General features: G+C 46.6%; 1 protein-coding gene across 2 annotated transcripts in view; it reads right to left on the reverse strand.

Moving 5' to 3' along the window:
- DNAH9 (dynein axonemal heavy chain 9) overlaps positions 1-15365 on the reverse strand; it is a 284846-nt gene that overhangs the window by 253843 nt on the left and 15638 nt on the right. For both annotated transcript variants that reach the window (XM_040243337.1, XM_040243338.1), the window contains 2 exons: positions 11800-12011; positions 10496-10729 (listed from right to left, as the gene is read on the reverse strand). In XM_040243337.1, the coding sequence (XP_040099271.1) occupies positions 10496-10729; positions 11800-12011 (446 nt within the window). The remainder of the gene's footprint in view (positions 1-10495; positions 10730-11799; positions 12012-15365) is intronic.

Raw genomic sequence — 15365 nt, forward strand, 5'->3', positions numbered from 1 at the left:
AAGAGGAGCGTGAAAAAGTTGGCTTAAAACTCAACATTCAGAAACCTAAGATCATGGCATTTGGTCCCATCACATCATGGCAAATAAATGGGGAAACAATGGAAACAATGACAGACTTTATTTTTGGGGGGGTTCCAAAATCACTGCAGATGGTGACTGCAGCCATGAAATTAAAAGAGGTTTGCTCCTTGGAAGAAAAGCTATGACCAACCTAGACAGCATATTAAAAAGCAAAGACATTACTTTGCCAACAAAGGTCCATCTAGTCAGAGCTATGGTTTTTCCAGTAGTCATGTATGGATGTGAGAGTTGGACTAAAAAGAAAGCTGAGCACTGAAGAATTGATGCTTTTGAACTGTAGTGTTGGGGAAGACTCTTGAGAGTCCCTTGGACAGCAAGGAGATCCAACCAGTCCATCCTAAAGGAAATCAGTCCCGAATGTTCATTGGAAGGACTGATGCTGAAGCTCCAATACTTTGGTCACCTGATGCAAAGAACTGACTCATATGAAAAGACTCTGATGCTGAAGGCAGGAGGAGAAGGGGACGACAGAGCAGAGGATGGTTGGATGGCATCACCGATTCAATGGATATGAGTTTTGGTAGACTCCAGTGATGGACAGTGAGGCCTGGCATGCTACAGTCCATGGGTCGCAAAGATTTGGACACGACTGAGTGACTGAACTGAACTGAACTGATGAGCCGGGGGCTGAACTGGGAGAAAGGAGGAGGAAGAAACAGCCAACTGAAGGAAGATGTATACCCAAACTAGGAGATCCTGCCAAAGATTGGGAAAGGGGATAGGCTTTATTTAAACACACGTTTGACTTTGTATGCAGGGAGGAAATAGCAATCAACTCGATTCAAATGAAATGGACTTTAGTAGTAATTTGTGTCATTCTGATAGGAGAAATGTACTGTGTTTGTGCTGTGGAATGTCATGTGGGTACCCATTTTTCATAAGTTTGTGGATGTTAATTTCAATTTTTAGGAGGTACCTTCTAACCATTTTAAAAGACAGATGCATTTCGATGTATTTGATTATGTCAAAAAACTAGATGATAATTTTGTCATATTTTATTTCTCAAGAGTTCTTGAAGCACAGTCCTGGGTGGTCATGAGAGTTGCTTCATTTTCAATCTAACAGGTAAATCATAGATATTGTTGTTTAGTCACTAAGTCATGTCTGACTCTTCTGCGACACCTGGACTGTAGCCTGCCAGTCTCCTCTGTCCATGGGATTTCCCAGGCAAGAATACTGGAGTGGCTTGCCATTTTCTTTTCCAGGGGATCTTCCAGAACCAGTGTTCAAACATGCATCTCCTGCCCTGGCAAGCAGGTTCTTTACCACCAAGAGACCAGGCAAGCCGCAAAAGAATACTTACATAATCATTCTATTTTTGGAGAAACTCTGGTCACCAGAAACAGTGGATATTTACGTTGCTTAACAAACACGTGATGGGCAATACATTTATTTAGGGTTCAGATTCAAGGTCTTAATCCTTTCCTTACCCCTACTTTAAATAAAAGAGACTCTTACCCTACTTTTCTCCTACACTCTGTATGCCCTTCTCCTGCATAAGCTTTTCTTCAGAACTCTTAATCACTCTCTGGCATTATAATATACTATCTGGGATCACATTATATTGTTTGTTTCCTATCCACCTTTATCAGTAGGTTGTAAACACCCCAGAGATCCCACTATATTTTCCATCCCTGGAAGAATCCCAGATGCTGAAGAAATATTTGTTGAATGAAGGAAGACATCATCTTTGACCTTGGACTTAGTGACAGGACCTCCAGGAGAGATGACAGGGTGGTAGAGACTCTAGGAACATTGGACTCAGAGCAATTGGATAAAATAAAGAGAATTAAGATAAGAACAGAGAATTAGGAAGCAAGGCAAAACTGTGCCTTTGAATGTTTGATGAGCTGTGGTCAAGTGCAAGGCAGAACCTTGCATGGCCCTGAGCTGAGGGCAGAACTAAGGAAAGTGAGTGAAAAGGACAAAGCAGAAGATCTGGGGTCAACCTGTAGGTTGAACTTACAAAATTTCTGGTTTTTGACCATATTGACCTATAAGAAATGGCAGTTTCGTGTGGTTCTGCTCCATGAAACAGAACCATCTCATGCCTGGAAAGGTCCAGCCACACCCTGGGCTGCTCAGAGAGGTGGGAAGCTCCCCAGATCTGGGTGTATTTCACAGCTCTTTTCTTTTCTGCTGCATCATGCAGCATTTGGGCTTCCCAGGTGGTGCCAGTGGTAAAGAACCTGCCTGACAACGTAGGTAGATGTAAGAGATGTGGGCTTGATCCCTGGGTCGGGAAGATCCCCTGGAGGAGGAAATGGCAACCCACTCCAGTATTCTTACCTGGAAAATCCCGTGGACAGAGAGGAGCCTGGAGGGCTGCAGTCCATAGGGTTGCACAGAGTTGGACATGGCTGAAGTGACTTAGCATGCAGCATGCAGGATCTTAGTTCCCCAACCAGGGGCTGAACCCGTGCCCCCTGCACTGGGAGCTCAGAGTCTTAATCACTGGACTGCCAGGGAAGTCCCTCTGGGTGGATTTTGAAAGTCTAATGTCATGTCACAGAGGTATAAAAAAGATTCCTGCATCAGGCAGGAAGTTGAATCACAATCATAGAAACAGACTTACAGAAATCATGGTGACTATATCTTTGATTCTTAAAATATTTAAATGTAAGCTCTTTCCATTGTTTATTTAGAAGTCCTCACAAAACAGATAAAAGGCCATTTAAACCCACAAGAGATTTAGATTAAATTTTAAAAATATTCATTTTTATCCATCACCGTTGTAAACACACAAAATCCATGATGCTGTATTCAGGCTGAAAATGTCAAGGTCAGGGGTAGGACACAGGGCATCATGGAAGAGTGCTGGGGCACAGATCCCTGGGTTCACACAGCCCTGTTCTACTGTTCACCAGCTACGTGACTTAAAGAAAGACACTTAATTTTTCTAATCCTCCTTTCCCTGATCTGCAGATGAGTTACAGAGTTACATGGGAAGTGCCTTTGTACAACTTCAATAAACGGTGTGTGTGCACGCTAAGTCACTGCAGTCACGTCCAACTTTTTGCGACCCTATGGACTGTAGCCCACTAGGCTCCGCTGTCCATGGAATCCTCCAGGCAAGAATACTGAAGTGGGTTGCCATTTCCTCCTCCAGGGGATCTTTCCCACCCAGGGACTGGACTCACATCCCCTGTGACTTCTGAATTGCAGGCAGACTCTTTACCTACTGAGCCATGGGAAGCCCTCAATAAATGGTGGAAAAAAAAAGGTAAAGTGTAGCCACTCAGTCATGTCTGACTCTTTGTGATGCCATGGGCTGTAGTCCGTCAGGCTCTGTCCATGCAATTCTCCAGGCAAGAACACTGGAGTGGATTGCCATTTCCTTCTCTAAGGGATTTTCCCAACCCAGGGATCCAACCTGGGTCTCCTGTATTGCGGGCAGACCATCTGAGCCAGCAGGGAAGCAAGCCCTCGGTGAACGGTGGGTACTGTAATTAATTAGCATCACCTCAATGTCATTAGATCAGGTTGGTGGCTACGAGATGTGCACAGTAGCTGGTACTCAGGTGCTCCTTTCCAGGTGGAAGCCACAAAGAGCGAGGGGTCCCGGGCAGCTGGCAGGATTGACTGGGCCCTATTCTTCTGAAAACTGTGCAACCTTTAATGGGGTGATGTGGCCCCACAAACAGCAAGCCTGTTCTCAGGAGAGGCCGCGCATCTTAAAAGAAATGTCTTCAGAATTCATTAAGGGCGAACACAAAGCAGACATTCACAGACGAGAATCTCAAAAGGTCATTGGGAAAAAGACTGTTTTCTTTACCTTCTGAAGGCAGTCGACCTTATGCAGCTAATGGTCTCCTACACGACCGAGTGCTCAGGCCTGGCTGAAAGGGAAGCGGCCCAATTAGACCCGAATGAAAGGAGCTGGCGGAGGGGCTGGAGACGTGGAAAGAGCAAGGGAAACGTGGTAGATTAGGTCAGCTTATTACCTAACTGCCTGCTAATCACTGCTCATGGAGCCTCAGCAGGAAAGCATCCCACCTCCAAGAGAATAACAGCTTTACAGCAATTTCATAGTGAAAGAGGTGGGGGTTCTCTCCAAGCTGCTTACTTACTGCATTGTTGGAGGGGAGAGGCTGGGGGTGGAAACACAAACAGGGCGGCTGCAGAATCTGCAATGTTACGGCACAACAACAAACTGTGTGTGTGCGTGCGTGCACGTATTGCCTGCAGTGTTGTGTACACAGTGCTATGTATGCACACACGTGTGTGTGGTGAGTGTGTATGCACAATGTGTGTGTGGTGTATGTAATGCGTGGGTGGTACTGTGTGTCTAAGTGCAGCGTGTGTCTGCACGTGTGAGTACGGTGTGTGTGTGTAGTGTGCTGTGCATACGTGCAGTGTCTGTATGTGTAGTGTTGTGTGTCTATGAGCAGTGCGTCTGTATGTACGAGTGTGGTGTGTGTGTGTGTGTATGCATGCGTAGTGTGGTGTGCGTGTATGCGCAGTGTGTGTCTATATGTATGGTGTGTGTCGTGTGTGGGTTCGCAGGAAGGCAGGGTGGGGAAACACACCCAGAGGCAGTGGAAGACTTTTCCATTTGATTTTTGGCTGTTCCTTTAAATTGCAAAGACCGTATATACTTTCGGGATTTCCTTAGTAAGGCCCTTTCGTGGAGTGGGAATTATAATTTTACCCAGATGACTTAGGAAAAAAAAGACCGAGAAATCAAGTGGTAAAAATAGTGTGTGCAAATACAGAATAGAGTGTGTCGGGGCAGAAGAAAATCACAAAACTAGTGTGGGGCTCTCAAAAGGGAGAGAGGGAGGCAGGGAGGGAGGCAGGGGAACAGATCTTTAATTGCTGGGAGGCGTCTGCGTTTGGTGGAAAGACAGTGCTTGGAACCGTGTACCCTGGGGTATGAATCCCAGCTAAGCCTTGCTGAGCCTATGACTCTGGGCAAGTTCATTTTTGTGTAACACGTAACGGGGCTCTTTGGTTAGAGGTACTGATACCCAGCTCTTTCCAAGGCTGTAAGGCTGCAGCTCTGACACGATTGGCTCTTTCTTGGTCTATTCTTCCTTTCCCTCCCAGGGGTTGGCTCTCTAAGAGATTAGCTGCATCACGGGGATGGTGAGGAGGAGGAAGAGGAGAAGGAGGACAAGGTTTGCAGAGAATGCAATTACTCCACATGCCTCTGCAGACAGACCTGCAGGATAGCTCAGCAAGTCAGGACCTCTGGCCAAGCAGTCCTGCCCTCACCTTCACTTAGCAGGTGCCCAGAGGACTGATGCTGAAGCTCCAATACTTTGGCCACCAGATGCGAAGAGTTGACTCACTGGAAAAGACCCTGATGCTGCGAGAGATTGAAGGCAGGAAGAGAAGGGGATGACATGGGATGAGATGGTCGGATGGCATCACCGACTCAATGAACATGAGTTTGAGCAAGCTCCAGGACATGGTGAAGGACAGGGAAGCCTGGCATGCTGCATGCAGTCCGTTTCGCAGAGTCGGACACGACTGAGCAACTGAGTAGCAAACGAGGGGGAAAATCCATATGCACAATAAAACTTTCTTGTTTCAAAGAGGACAAAAAAAAAGGTCAGGCAAATCAGAGGGGAAAATAGAACAATGGACATTAAAAACCAGCCCTAAACAACCTCACCCTTGTGAGCAGGCAGAGAGGGAAACGCACTGAAATCATTTTATTAACTTGGCTTCATGTATTTATTAATTACAGCTGCCCATGTTTTAGGGGCCACAAAGTATACAGAACGGCAAGATGAATAAGGCTGGGTTCATGCTAATTCTTGCTGGAGAGAAGCAGATTAACCCCATCTCAAACAGGCATCAATCACAGAGATACACAGAATGTTAACTAAAGGGTGATGTGAAATATGCCCAGAGCCGATCAATAGCCTGTGTCTCGCTGCACCGAGCTGAGTGGGGAAGAGACAGCGAAGACAGGGGCCAGGGGGCACGTCTGAGCAAATGTTTAGGAGATGAGAGATGAAAGAGGGAGAAATGCCCGGACGAGGGAAAGGAACAGCCACAGGAAAAGGCAGAACCAGGGAAATGCAGGGTGAACAGAGTTCAGAGAAACTCAACAAGAGAAAGAGGAAACCCGAGAAGAGGAGGGAGACCAGCAGAAAAGGAAGCAGGAGGAGGGGGGCAGAGGAAAGAGGGAGGAAGAGGGAGGAGGGGGCGGAGGGAGGAGGGGACGCTGGGGGGAGGGGGCAGAGGGAGCAGGGGGGGCGGAGGGAGGAGGGGAGGGGGGAGGGGGGAGGGAGGCAGAGGGGAAATGAGTGGACAAAGAAGTGGAGGCATCTGGCCTAAGAGCAGGGAAGTGAACCAGAGCCAGGGACAGAAAACTTACGAGGCGAACAGGAGCAGGACCGGGTGACATTCAACTCACCTTCTAATTAAACTGGGGCAACTGCTTTTTGCTTTTTATGCATCTATGCGTTGATTCAGAAAAAAAAGCAGCCAGAGAATGGACGCTTGCAAGGGTAATGACTCCGGGGAGGCTAGTGGCCAGGGCCACTTGTGGTTACTGGATAAACCCAGCAGATTAGGCGCCCAACTTCAGGATAGCTGTCTACATGCAAAGTCACATCATTAACGTGTGTGCAGGGCCCCAGGCCACAGCCCAACAGCCTTGCAGAGCTGAGCTTTGCTCCCTGGCTTCCACGGCGAGGACCATCCTCGGGGCTAGGGAGACTGTGAAGGCGGTTGTCTGCCCTGGTCCCCACGGTGGCCAGGGGCAGGCAGGAGCGAGGGAGTCTCCAGTTAAAAGAGAGTGAACAGGTTGGTGCTGGAGAGGAGAGGGATGGAATGGAGAAGGAGGAGAAGAGAGGCTGCTCCTCAAGGGCTATAGTGGAAACGGTGCCAAAAACAAAGCATTTAGGAAAAAGCTAGGCATCGAGTATTTATGCTCTCCGTGATCCCAGAGAAAGATTCAAGGTGCATCTTCCATAAGATCTAGGGTCTGGCCTTCTGGCTCATACATTTTCTCTGTCTCTGTTCCCACCTTCACCAGTCTTCGTTTCCCCCCGAGAATTCCTACTCCAATTTCTAAATTTATTCCTCTTGTACCCCCCACTTTCTCAGAGGCCCTCTGGGTTAGGAACCCCTCCTTCTTGCTCCCAATATCACACCAGTTTTGCTTTCATCGGGCTTCCCTGTAGCTCAGACGGTAAAGAATCTGCTTGCAATGTAGACGACCTGGGTTCGATTCCTGGGTCAGGAAGATCCCCTGGAGGAGGGCATGGCAGCCCACTCCAGTATTCTTGCCTGGAGAATCCCATGGACAGAGGAGCCTGGTGGGCTACAGTCCATGGGGTCGAAAAGGGCTGGACATGACAGAGTGACTAACACACACAATTTGCTTTTACCATGGCACTTAATACACCTCAGTGAAGCTTCAGAAGTTTGTTGTCTTCCCATCCCTGGATCTCCTCCATCAATCTCTGCCCTTTTCATGTCTTCTGGTCCATGGGCTTCTTACATGCAAAACTGTACCCAAGCCACCGTCCTGCCCCCGGGGCCCCAGCTCAGAGCCTGGTGCATGGTGCCTAGAGCATGGCAGTGCTGGAACTATGCTTTGCGGGCTGAAGTGAAGAGATTCCGTCTCATCTTCTCTAATCCTCATAATCACATGGTCTATGCCATGCGATTATCACTACCTCCTCTCAACATAGCCCTTCTCTTCACCCAAATCTCTGCTGATTATGGATAGAAACATGCTTCTGATTCCTTCTCAGTCTCCTTGGCTATTGTCCTAATCTTGAACTTGACCCTGCATCTCCCAAATTAATTTTAGGATAAGTATGTATTTTGTTTTGTCATACCCACTACTCTCCCTGCAAAGTCACATCAGCGAATACAGAGCTGCAAAGCATGCAAACACATGGTAATCACACTAACTCCTGAAGCGGAAAACAGTCAAAAGAGAAAGGCCCGTGTTTTCTTACCTTGGTCCTTAAACTAACGTTCGCATTGACTTTTAAACAAATCGGGGAGAAGAGTCACGACTTTGAGCAAAAGTCGTATTTCATTTGTACAGGGATTCGTGCTAGACTTGGGCTTCCCAGGTGGTGCAGGCAGTAAACAACCCACATCCCAGTGCGGGAGACACAGGAGACTCGAGTTTGATCCCTGGGTGGGAAGATCCCCTGGAGGAGGAAATGGCAACCCACTCCACTATTCTTGTCTGGAGAATCCCATGGACAGAGGAGCCTGGCGGGCTACCATCCATAGGGTCACAGAGTCAGACACAACTAAAGCAACTTGGCACTCATGCTAGTCATGTAATTTTTGGAGCCACCTTGATGGTGGGAAAGTGGAGAAGTTCAAGGTAGTGGCTTTGTGGGCATGGCCAGCTCACTGGCCACTTCCCATGAGACCTCTAGCAAGGAGATTATGCATAATTTGAAAACCAACTGAATTTGTCAACTGATTCTTTGAGACTTCTTCCTGAGACTATGATCAGAATTTCCTAAACTTCTAGTAGAACTACCATCATATGATGACTATTCTAAGTAAGTTACTGAATCATGGGTTCTTCCAGCCAATGCCAGGCTGATCACCCTGTTGTCTCGGACTGCCTCTTAGCCTGTGCTTTGCTGTTTTTCACTTGTTCACGTTTTATTTGGTCATCCTACCTTTAGGCAGACAGACGTGAAATAAAGAAAAGAAAGGCCATTTTTTGCTGTCCTGCATACAGAGTCATCATTGCCATCTTTCTAAATTCCATATATATGTGTTAGTATACTGTATTGGTGTTTTTCTTTCTGGCTTACTTCACTCTGTATAATTGGCTCTAGTTTCATCCATCTCATCAGAACTGATTCAAATGTATTCTTTTTAATGGCTGAGTAATACTCCATTGTGTATATGTACCACAGCTTTCTTATCCATTCATCTGCTGATGGACATCTAGGTTGTTTCCATGTCCTGGCTATTATAAACAGTGCTGTGATGAACATTGGGGTACATGTGTCTCTTTCAATTCTGGTTTCCTCCGTGTGTATGCCCAACAGTGGGATTGCTGGGTCACAAGGCAGTTCTATTTGCAATTTTTTAAGGAATCTCCACACTGTTCTCCATAGTGGCTGTACTAGTTTGCATTCCCACCAACAGTGTAGGAGGTATAATATCATGTAAGAATCGAATTGCCAGTCTATGTCTGATGCAGGATATGGCACGCTTGGGGCTGATACGCGGGGATGACCCAGAGAGATGTTGTGGGGAGGCAGGTGGGAGGGGGGTTCATGTTTGGGAACGCATGTACACCTGTGGTGGATTCATGTCAATCTATGCCAAAACCAATACAGAATTGTAAAGTAAAAATTAAAATAAATAAATTAATTAATTAATTAAAAAAAAAAAAAAGAAAGGCCAAATGCTGACCTAATGACATAGCTCGGGAATTGCAGATACACTATAATTCTCTTATTGCATTCTCCATACATAAAATGTAATGAAAATTAGATATAAAAGAAAACTTAATTCCCATTAGAGAATAAAATAGGATTTCCACATACCTTGAAAGGCGGCTATTCTTAAAAATTAATTAATTTGATAAATATTTGTCTCTTCCTCATTTTTTTCTTTTTTTTGAAATCTTAAATACTACATTTTATTTTAAAAATTGAGGTATAGCTGATTTACAGTGTTGTGTTAGTTTCAAGTGTACAGCTAAGTGATTCAGATATATATACACATATATACACACACACACACATACATACACGTATCTACACACACATATATATACATACACACAAATATGGTAGTGGTCGTTTAGTTGCTCAGTCATATCTGATTCTTTGCAACCCATGGATTGTAGCACCAGCTTCCTCTGTCCATGGGATTCTTCAGGCAAGAATACTGGAGTGGTAGCCATTCCCTTCTCCAGGGGATTTTTCTGACCCAGGGATCACACCTAGGTCTCCTGCATTGCAGGCAGATTCTTTACCAACTGAGCCAGCAGGTAAGCCCTGGTGGCTTACATACACACACATATACTTTTCAGATTCTTGTCCCATATATGTTATTACAGAATATTGAGTATAGTTCCTTGTGCTATACAGTAGGCCTTTGCTGATTATCTATTTTACATATAATGGTGTGTATCTGTTACTCCTCAAACTCCGAACTTATCCCTCCCCACCTCTCTTTCCCCTTTGGCAATCATGTTTGTTTTCTATGTCTGTGAGTCTGGTTTTGTGTAGTGAGTACGTTTATTTGTATTATTTATTTAGATTCCACATGTAAGTGATATCATATGGTCCTTCTTCTCTGCCTGTCTTACTTCACTCAATACGACACTCTCTAGCTCCCTTCATGACGCTGCGTGTGACGACATTTCATTCTTTGTTACTGCTGCTACTTTTTGGGTCCCTAGGATGCTCCCTCCTGCAAGGAGCCGGGGGCCTGACGGGAGGAGAACACTCACCTGCACCACGCCCAGTCGCCCTAGGAAGCCATCCAATCGCACAAAGACCAAGGAGGACTGGAAATCCCAGTCGCGGACTTCCTGGTTCTCTTTGAAGTAAGAATGGAGATTTTCCCTTCTGTCCTGAAACAGTTGCTTGAAGCAGCTCAGGGTGTCCACGACCACATGCAGTTTCCTCTGACTTTCTTCCACCTCACTTCTCAGGAGGTCTTCTGGGCAGAGATAAATAGAGGCCTGGAGGGCAGACAGGTGAGTGGCACTAAGCCTGGCTGCAGGTGCAGGATGGCCCTCAACTCTGCCCAGCCTACAGCTCTTCACTGAGCGACTGCCCATGCAAAACTTACCAGAAGCCTAATACAAACATCAGACCCCATTCTTTAGTCCCACAGAGGGATTGGGACCTGGGTTCCAGCCACGGTCAGTGACTGGCTCAGGGATGGCGAGTGACCAGTCAGAGCCAAGGAAACACAGTGAGACTTCTCTTGGGAGGCCTGGGGCTGGACAGGCATCCTTTCCAGGTTTTGTTGTGACTCCCTGGCTTTCTGGGCTCCCCTAGAGGCTCAGACAGTAAGAATCCACCTGGCAATGCAGGAAACATGGGTTCCATCTCTGATCCGGGAAGATGCCACATGGTGAAAAGCAACTAAGCCAGTGCATCCCAACTACTGAGCCTGTGCTAGAGAGCCCAGGAGCCGCAACTACTGAAGCTGTGTGCCCTACAGCCTATGCTCCACAGTGAGAGAAGTCGCCAAGATGAGAAGCCCGTGCGCTGCAACTAGAGAGTAGCCCCTCCTCACTGCAAGGAGAGAAAAAAGCCTGAATGCAGCAGCCAAGACCCAGTGCTGCCAGATAAATATATAAACAAAATCACATATATCTATATAAAGATCCTTAAGGAGGGTGAAATTCAGCATCTCTACCCTGTGCCCAAACCCAGGTCCTTCAGAGTACCCCAGCAGGACTGAGAACAGTTTGGGGAGTTACTGGATATGATGATAAAGCAATTCAAGTCTGAGAATGTGTCCGACTCTTTGCAACCCCATGGACTGTGGCCTGCCGGGCTCCTCTGTCCATGGAATTCTCCAGGCAACAATACTGGAGTGGGCAGCTATGCCCTTCTCCAGGGGCATCTTCCAGATCCAGGGTCTCCTGCATTGCAGGTAGATTCTTTACCATCTGAGCCACCAGAGGAGAACCCTTTGGGCCCTCATTATTGCTCTGAAAAAAAAGATGCACACTCTACTCTTCTTGAGACTTGGACCCTGCAGCCCCCGAGGTAAGGGTAGGGACTGCTGGGTGCCCACCTGCTGGACCAGAAGGTTGCAGACCTCCTGCAGCAGCACGGTGAGCCGCCCGGGGCAGCGGTAAGACTCACACGTGGCCCAGATCAGGCAGACCACGTGCAGCAGGGGCCGCAGCCGGGGCTTCACGTCAGGAAACTCCAGGCTCTCGAGGTCCTCTAGGTGACGGCGCAGTGGTGTCAGGTGGGTGTAGATGTCCCGCGCCTCCGTCAGAGCTAGAAGGAACGGGAGACAACCCATCACAGTGCCAGCTTGAGGCTCACACCCGCCGAGCAGAGCCCTGGGGCCTGGGCATGAAGGATCAGAAAACAAGGGTTGTGATCTCTTCCTGGGCTGAGGGAGCAGAGAGAGCTGGCCAGCTCTTGTGAGGAAACACTGAAATCAGAAGAGCCCTGGGCAGCTGGGAGAGGGGTCTGAGGAGCCTCTCTTACAGAATTCTTGTATCTGGACGGCCTCCTGGCCCTCCCAAGCCCAGGCCCTCTGGTGCTGTGTGAGTAGAAAATGCTCAGTGCCTGTTTGCTGGTATTACCTCTGAGGTAATATGGGATGGATGACAGAGGACGGGTTTGAAGAGTCAGAAAGATCTGCCTTCAAATGCCGATACATCAAATGTGTGACCTCAGGCATTACTATCCTGTCTGAATCTCAACAACAGGCTGAACAGTCACTCATGTAAAGGGTTCTTGTGAAGGCAGCAAGACAGCTAGCTCAGTGCTTGGACCAAAGGAGGTGTTGCGTGCATGATCACATCTCTAATAAATATTTGCCAATAAAGAATCTCATTGAGTTCTTACAGAGGACAAGTCACAGGGAATAGAAAAATGGCTCAGGCTGATTACGGCAAGGCTCTGCTGGTCTTCAAAGCCAGGAAAACCTCCTGCCATTTCCATTGAATAAAGCCCAAAGAGAGCATTTTCCATCTGCCGTCCTGTGGTGGCCGAGATGGGAAAGGAGGAAAACCATAGCTCTGGGTGCTAATTCTGCAGAGCCACTTAGAGGGGGTGCAAAGGCCCAGAAACGGGTGTTTAGGAAGGCTGGTTCCTTCCTGGGCAGGTAACCCGGCACTGTCTTGTGACAGCAGATGGTCTTATTTTATGTGGATGAAGCTCTGTATTCATCCTAAAAGAAACTCAAAATATATATACTGTTTAGTAAACAGTTTCAATATACCAAACACCATCCAACTCATAGAAAAATTCATAGAAAAATCATGTGAGGTAGCTTCATTATTTCCACTTTGTAAGCAAAGGAATTAGGGCCTAGGAACTTCTCTGGTTGTCCAGTGACCAGTGGACTTTTGATGAAGGGGGCATGGGTTCAATCCCTGGTCAGGGAACTATGATCCTGCATGCTGCGTGGTGCAGCCAAAAAATAACAAATAAATTTTTTTTAATAATTTTTTTGTAATTTGTTGCATGCTCAGTTGCGTCTGACTCTGCAGGACTCCACAAGAACTGTAGCCCTTCAGGCTCCTCTGTCCATGAGATTCTCCAAGCAAGAATACTGGAGTGGTTTGCCATTTCCTCCTCCAGGGGATCTATCTTCCTGACCCAGGGACAGAACCTGCATCTCCTTCATTGGCGTGGATTCCTTACCACTTGAGCTAGCGGAGAAGCCCAATAAATAGATAAATAAATAAAACCACTGTACCATCTGATAAAAATTGTTGAAAATTAAAAAAAAAATTAAGACCTAGATAAGCTGTCTTGAGTCCACCAGTTAATCAGTCAGCCCTGCCCAGCTGAGCAAAAGCAGGATTATACCCAAGTTTATTACAATGAACCCCTGGCTTGATGGTTGTGGAGCTCAATACACATGGGAGTTTGGGGTGTGTACATCAAAGTTTGGGATGTATATCAAGCTTTATATCCCAAATGGAGTTGTGGGAAGGACTATGTGAACCCAATTTTTAAAAGACAGATGTCATGGTAAATCAATTAGAACAGCAATTCCTAAATGGGAAGGTTTGCTGGAAGTATCAGAACCACTGTAGGGTGGGGGGTGTTAGCATCCAACAGTCATTCCAATGAGTACATGCTCAGGCTTTCATCTGTGCCTTGAGGGAAGAGAAACTGACAGCATCACACCACAGGAGCTTCCTTTTCATGTTGTACTTTTTCATAAGAAAAATCTCCTTTAATCATACAAATACACACTCCCCTGATTTTCAAGAGCTCAACACTTGAGGGCTGGCTCATCTACTCCAGGTGCAGTCACCCCGGCTCACAAGGCAGATGAAGAAAGATACAGAGTTAGGCTAACAGCTTTTAAAAAATGCAAATATAGGGAATAGCCTGGTTGCCTAGTGGTTAGGACTCCGTGTTTCCACTACACAGTGCCTGGGTTTGATCCCTGGTTGGAGAACTAAAATCCCACAGGCCGGGCAATGTGGCCAAAGAAAAAACAAACAAAACAGATTCAAATATAAACCCCAGTTGTACAGAAGTATGTGTGGTTTGCTGGTAAATCTTTAACCACAAGCTCTTCTGGGACAAAAGCCTTGATCCCAAAAGCCTTTAGCATTTGCCAATTTCTGGGATGTAAATACTCCTAAGCTTCCCACCGTGTCTGATCTCAAGCTACTAACTTGATGTCACTGAGTGCTGGGGAGTGGGTGTTGAGAAGGGTTGCATGCAATGGGCTCTCATGGGAACCTGAGAGCCAGTTCCAGGGCAGCTCCAGAAAACCTTTGGACTTTACTTCTCTCCCCACATACACATGCTAAGTAGCTTCAGTCGTGTCCAACTCTTTGCAAGCCCATGGACCAGAGCACACTAGGCTCTTCTGCCCATGGGATTCTCCAGGCAGTGCTGCAGTAGGTTGCCATGCCCTCCTCTAGGGAATCTTCCTGACCCAGGGACAGAACCCATGTCTCTATGTCTCCTGCATTGGTAAGCAGGTTCTTTACCACTAGTACCACCTGGGAAGCCCTTTTCTCCACACGCTTCTACCCACAAGTATCCTGGACTGGCAGCTGGGCCGCATTGTGCCAACCCTGCCTCTTAGCGGCCTGAGGCAGGAACTCCCTACTTGGTCTTTACTCCCCTGGTCTTTTCCTTTCCAAGATATCCTTACTGTTCACAAGGTTCTTTGTTGCCCAATCAATTGCACTTCAGAAAATCTTGTTCACACACGTTTTTCTATGTTCTTTAAACCTCCTTCTTTACTCCCCATGTGCCCACCAATCCAGGACTATATCTTTTCCTCCACTTCTCTTCTGTCCATCTGTGAGCCAAAGAACTACCCTGATCATGACATACAGTATGTCTGTGCAAAGCACATACTATCTGCAGAATAAGGACAAAAACTCTGCAATTAAATTAGAAATGAGGAGAATCAGGTACCAGCTAAAATATTTTTATTCTCTGAAGATCCCAACAAAATTTCTGACCAAGTCTCTACCTGGCAACTATGATCAAAATTCCTCTTATTCCATTATTTGGATTGAGTTATATATTTCAAGGATTTTTATTTTTACAGTGGTATTTCTCTGAGACAATTATGATGATATTGTCTTTTTTTTTTTCTAATTTCTTTTCATTGCCATAATATACGGAGAAGGCAATGGC

The sequence above is a fragment of the Oryx dammah genome, unplaced genomic scaffold (genome assembly GCF_014754425.2).
Source record: "Oryx dammah isolate SB20612 unplaced genomic scaffold, SCBI_Odam_1.1 HiC_scaffold_8, whole genome shotgun sequence".
In the NCBI taxonomy this organism is placed as follows: domain Eukaryota; kingdom Metazoa; phylum Chordata; class Mammalia; order Artiodactyla; family Bovidae; genus Oryx; species Oryx dammah.